Below are 6,000 nucleotides of genomic sequence, written 5' to 3'. Positions count from 1 at the left end.
TTTAATCGCTTCAACAATAACTACAAACGAACAACCTTGCATGTATCAAAAAGTAAACTCTAAATATATTTATTATTCAGTTACATTTGCTTTTCATTGCACAAATTTGGTTTTTATCCCCATGTTTTACAGTTTTTTACAAAGCTTTTAGGAGTTTTAGAAACTATTACAATGATCATTTAAGTCTATTGAGGCACAATTCATTAACATGTAACTCCATTTCCTCCACTTTTTTTCCTCTGTGTGAAAGACTTATGGTTGCATTTAAGCTCCAAATTGAAATACATTTCACAGTCTACGCTTTTATGAGCATACTGTCTAAAAAAAGAAGTTTTGATTAAATAGTCTTGCCTTATCAAACATTGCCAGCAAAGCCTAATGAAAGCCACTTCTTTCCAGATAAGAACCATAGTGGCCAATCATTTTCTATGTTAGCCAGTCATAAGATAACAAACAGTCCTGAAGAGGATTTTAAAATCCCCTGGAAAAAATTACTTTATTTGGAAATAATTTAAATAATTTATTCTGTGTGAAAAAAAAATCCCGCAAATAAAACACATATGATGACATGGTAAGTGTCATATCCCCTGGATTGCTGAGGCTGTGTCAAGTTCTCCCCCTTCTGAAAAATGGTAGCTTGAAAACCAGAGTGTCATATCCCTGGAGCTACCCTCTATGAAAATGGCTTTAAAGTTTGAAGCTGTCAGGCCTGTTTGAAATGGCAGAAAAAACATGAGCTTCTCAATTTCTTACACAGCTCTTCTCTTTGGTGAGAAAGCCTGACCACTTCTGGTTTAAGATTCATTTATTTGGACTAAAACTCTGTATCTGCGGTGAGCTGCTTTAGCATGTAACTGCATGCTTTAGAGCGTTCCCAGGGCAAAGGAAAGCCCATTCTAGAGCATCTGAAATGAGCTGAAGTTTGTTTCAACTACTCTGTTATTAATGTATTACCTTTTACACAGAGAGTAGTGTTAAATAATAAGATTTAGAGTAGACAGTAGGAAGAAATTCTTCACGATGAGTGTGGTGAGGTACTGGAACAGGTTGCCCAGGGACGTTGTGGATACCCCATACCTGGAAGTGTTCAAGGCCAGGCTGGATGGGGCTTTGAGCAGTCTGTACAGGTGGAAGGTGTCCCTGCCCATGGCAAGGGGGTTGGAACTGGATGGGCTTTAAGGTCGCGACCATGATTCTATAAAATCAGTGGCTGATGTTAAAGGACTTCTTGAAGAACATGAACAACCGCCCCTTCTCTGTCATGCTGCAGAAAGAAGTAACAATATATGAATGAAATATTTTTGAAAGCTGGGTGAAGTCTTTGCAGTAGAGTAAAAGAGATGCCAAAGTCTTTGTCTGATTCTCTTACAGGAATATTTAGTGCCCAGGAGCTTCCTGCTGGCTATTGCTTTTGGGGATAGCCACAGGGGCATCTCACATGAGCACAGGCAGTAACACAGCTTTTAGTCCCTTGCTAAGGAGTCCTGTTTGCAGGAATTTCTGACTACACAAACTTTTTTTTTTCCCTTCTATTTCTTTCAGATTTTAGGAAATCATCAGGTTTCAGGGAACTAGCAGGGCAGAGTAGTTATTTCCACATGTTTCACAACAGAGGTGCACAATTACAGGTTAAATAGTGGCTTACTTACTCTGCTTAGGAACAGAACACATAAAGACACGTTTATGTGTTCTGCACTTGGGGGAAGGAAAAACATTCCCCCTTCAGTGTTGCCACAATGCTCTGGCCCCAGGGTAACTTAAAATGTGCTCCCTTGTCCCACACCACAGAAACAAATGAAAGGAGACCCCCAGGCACCAACAAGGCAGGCAGGTCTGTGCACTCCATCAGTGCTACCACTGGCCCAGCTCAGTACATTGAAGGCAGCCTGCATAAAAGCTGGTCGCAGCTGAAATCAGGGATGGGACCTGCATCCTATAGCTGCTCAAGCCCTAAGCAAAGGGCTGGGGAAGGCAGTGAGCTAGAGAGCTGGTGCATAAGGGCACAGCTAAGTGTGGCTGTAGGGCCTGGTGAGATGGGGCAGCCCTGAAGGATCCAGGGTACTGGACAACATAGATGGTAAGAGGGAGCCCGCCACTGTAGGTGGCTGCAGGCATGGGACAAGGTACCGGCACGTGGGACCTAAGGAAGCAGCAGCTGTGGGCACAAGGACAAGCAACACTGCAGCAACCAGGGAAGGGCTGTTCATGACTGGCCATGGTCCTAAGATCCTCCTGTGGTTGACATCACACTTCTAGCACTGCTGCTAGAAGGTCTGCAGTGGGTTGGGAGTCCAGCGCCACTCTTGTCCTTTTAATCCTTCTTAGCAAACATCCTGCTGTCAGCACTGTGCAGCTTTAAATGTTGTCCTTGTTCATCTGATGAGCACTGCAGGACCACGGTCCCCAAGTGACTGTGGCTGGTCTTTGGCAGAAGGAGAGAAAGAAGGCCACTGACTCAAAGGATCCAGGGATCTCTGCTGCACCTGTAGCTTCTCTGGTGGGAACCAGCCCACATCACTGCCCCTTTAAGGTAGTACCACCAAATATCAACTCTTTATCCATGACAAAAGTGCTAGTCCTTGACAGTCCCATTGTAGCCTCCCAGTCGGAGACAGACACAGCACCAGGTCAGGGCAGCCACAGCTTTGCCTAGCCAATCCAACTGCAGGGCTAAGCCGTGAGGCAGGAGTGGTGTGTGAGGATCACTTTGGAGCTGGAGGTGCGTCTGAAGCTCAGCTGCACAGTGGTTTCGCAGAGCAGGAGGACAGCGGCCACAGGAACCACACTGCTGGGCCCAGGAATGGGAAAAGAAGCTGGCAGCTGCCTTCACTCTCACACCCTAATGTCACATGGAGGGACAGCAAAACAGGTCATTGCTAGAGGTTAATAGGCGGCTTCTCCCAGACCAAAAGAGTGAGATTTTTTTAAAAGTCTTTCACTAGCATTAATGCATGAGCTTCTGACCAGTGAGCAGGCAAGCAAGGGGAGCCTGAAGAAGTGCAGCATGTCCATCAGTAACTGTCTGGTGACGATTAGGGAAATGTGACCACCGCAAACCAGGAAAGTCCATGCTGCCTGAAGCATCATTTTTGACCCAGCAAAGCCCTAGGAGGAGTTATCCGTAGGAACCGGAGTCTGCTCCAGTGGCCAGGGGTGCAAAGAGCTTCAGGCCAGCACCCTCAATAACAGCCTGTTTCTGTGCAGGTGTTTCTGAGCTGTAGCTCCAGCTGTTTTATTTGGATATCTCTCTGGTTTACAATCTCACGTAGCCTACGGATTTCTTCCTGTTGTCGGTAAAACATCTGCAAAAGCTATAAGAAAAGTCACATTTTACTTCCTTTGCACTAAGAAAACACAGATTTAAAGTCAAATGCCCTGTCACACTACTTCTGAAAGAGACAGCATCTAAGAAGGAGGCTTTCAACCAGCAGACTGGACATCAGCAGTGCTCCTGATGTTCACTAGCTTAGGCTATGAGTGCAGGATTTTCGAGGCACCATTCAGTAATGCTATATCTGTTTAATTCAATGGCAAAAATCAGAAAGAATAACCTTCAAACCACTGAAGACTCAAATAGAGCCTAAATAAGAGAGTATTTGGAGTCTAAATTCCTGCACCTGCCACATCTCCTACTCTGAACTTGGGCAAGTCCTTTTGCTTCTCTTCTTTTTTTCCTGTTGATCATGCTCTGTTCTCTCTAGCTGGATGTATTATGGCCTTTCACTGCACATGCATTAGAGTACCCAGCTCTGCATAGGTTGCTTCTGTAACCTCAGGCCACAGGCTCAGAAACAGGCAGAATAATATCCTTTTCACACCACAGGCAAATTAAGTTGTGGGAATTCCTGCCCCACTAAACTGCAGATGCTAAAATTTCGCAGAACCTAAAAGAGGACCCAAGCATGGCTATGGGAAGGAAATCTTTCCAAGGTTTCTAAAAGCAAATAAAACATATCCCTGAGCTGCCAGTGATGGGGGGGCTTGAAAATCACCACAAGAGAACTCCCACTGTACGAGCTTTGGTTACTGTAAAAGGAGGGCATTGGCCATGCCTGAAGTCAGACCATGGAGTGGCCAGGACCTTTTCTGGGTCCACTCCCAGAAGCAGGCTGCAACCAACGGCCAGTCTCAATGGCACTTAACTACCACGTCATCCCCCAGCAGCGAGCTGCCAGGGCAGGATCAGATCTAGCTCCTTTCCCATGTCAGGGCCCACAGCATTGTTAGGCACATAAGACTACATGGATAAGCCATGGACCAAGGGAGCAGCATGCACCCATTCCTTCAACAGGCATTCCTGCTGTATCACCAGGCAAATCTCATAGAAGGATCACCCTGCATAAACTCCTTGTCCTCTCCAGAACCTCACAAGGACCTCCTTGTCTCCAGCCAGCCATCAGGCAAGCCTTTGTCACAAGAATGCCTAAGAAGCAAGGATATCAATTGCTCCCTCCTTTCCAGAACCCCTCAGGTGCTGTGCTGCTGGGCCACCTTTCCACTTCACGTGTGTAAACCAGGGCATGCAGAGCTTCCGCCTCCATAAGGAATGAAGAGCTTGTCCTGCCTGCAAAATAAACCCTTCCTGGATTCCGTCACCTGTCAAACAGCATCCTTTTGCCAGCTTACTCTGGGCTTACCCCCACAGACCTAACTCTTCACCCCAAACATGCACACCTCATTTTCAGTTTTTGGTGGTGGACACTCAAACACGTCAAAGCCATTGGAGAGGCGCACTTGCTCATTTTCTGGCATTTTCTCCTCCACTTTCAGCTGTTTTCTGCTGTCTTCAATCTTGCTTGGCTTCTGCATGTCCTCCAGCGGCAACTTTCTTCCCTGACTTTGGTGCTGGTTCAGGTCGGCAGTTTTCATGAGTGGCTCTGGCTCAAGAAACTGTGGCAAGGAATTCACAGGTCCAGAGCCCGGTCTCAAGGACACCAAGATAGGCCCTAGGGAGGAAGGCAGGTCATGTGTTAACACCCACAATCCACAATCAGAAATCATTCAAACAATCTGCAGGGATAAACATTGACTGGAACAACTTCCAGAGTTCACAGCAATCAATATTTTAGCCACTAAATTATTTTAGTTTAGAGTAGTATTTGTTATGCCTCTCCTTTGTCCTTCCTCTTTTCTAGCATTTAACAGGCCAGAGTGTCAGGCAGCGCACCCGAGCCCTGGGCAGTAGAAGGGGGAGTTTTCCATGTGCTGACCTTTATTAACTCCTTTCAGCCACTCTAGTGCTGTCAGCGCTGGCTGAGTTCCTGTGGTCAAAGGGTAGATGTCTTCCTGGTATGACTCCGACTGCAAACAAACAAAAGTCCAGAGTCACTATGTAAGTGAGTTTTTAGCTTAGAGGGACCATACTGGACTGTGATGGAAAAGAAGTTTGTTCCACCTCAGCACAGGGACTGTCACTAGCACACACCAGCACGGACATACAAACTTTTCACTTGCCCTGAGCCTATCTCCACCTCACCCCAACTCATCTGAAGGCCTATTTTAATTTCAGACAGTAAGGTCTTTACACATCCAGAAAATAGAGTAGGGGAGGCTGGTGGCACAGGCTAGCCCAGCTCTCTCAAACTCAGCGTTCCCGAGGACGAAGAAGTGGATACAAAGGATTAACACAAGTCTTAAATCATCAGCTGATCATCAGCTGACAGAAACTGGCCAATTGGTCCACATGATGCTGGAGGAACATGTTTGATTGGCAGTTACAATGAGCATGAGCTCTGCCGTGTCTCTGAATTCAAGGCACTCATGAACTCAAATGTTCCTAGAATAACAGGGCACAGCGCTGACATTTCCCACGTAACTTTGGTCACATAGGAGCGACCTTGGTTAGCTACAGATTCATAACCTCAGTCATTCTCTACCCACAGCATCGCTGCTACTCACTTCCATATCATTCTCAGTGCAACGGGTCATGTCCTACATGCTGCAGAAAAACTGTCTGTAACAGTTTTTCCCTTTATCCTCCCCTCCCTCCCCTCCCTCCCC

The 6,000-nt window shown here is 46.3% G+C and overlaps 1 protein-coding gene across 2 annotated transcripts in view; it reads right to left on the bottom strand.

Moving 5' to 3' along the window:
- Window positions 1-1,770: 1,770 nt before the first annotated feature.
- Window positions 1,771-6,000, bottom strand: part of CORO2A (coronin 2A) — a 41,308-nt gene continuing 37,078 nt past the window's right edge. The window contains exons 10-12 of one of the 2 annotated variants that reach the window (XM_069880296.1): window positions 5,211-5,301; window positions 4,675-4,946; window positions 1,771-3,311 (exon numbers count right to left, since the gene is read on the bottom strand). In XM_069880296.1, the coding sequence (XP_069736397.1) occupies window positions 3,180-3,311; window positions 4,675-4,946; window positions 5,211-5,301 (495 nt within the window). In that variant the 3' untranslated portion in view covers window positions 1,771-3,179. The remainder of the gene's footprint in view (window positions 3,312-4,674; window positions 4,947-5,210; window positions 5,302-6,000) is intronic. The other variant, XM_069880297.1, reaches the window with a different exon arrangement.

The sequence above is a fragment of the Phaenicophaeus curvirostris genome, chromosome Z, assembly GCF_032191515.1.
Source record: "Phaenicophaeus curvirostris isolate KB17595 chromosome Z, BPBGC_Pcur_1.0, whole genome shotgun sequence".
In the NCBI taxonomy this organism is placed as follows: domain Eukaryota; kingdom Metazoa; phylum Chordata; class Aves; order Cuculiformes; family Cuculidae; genus Phaenicophaeus; species Phaenicophaeus curvirostris.
The sequence above is the reverse complement of the archived record's forward strand: the minus strand, read 5'-3'. Positions and strand labels throughout refer to the sequence as shown.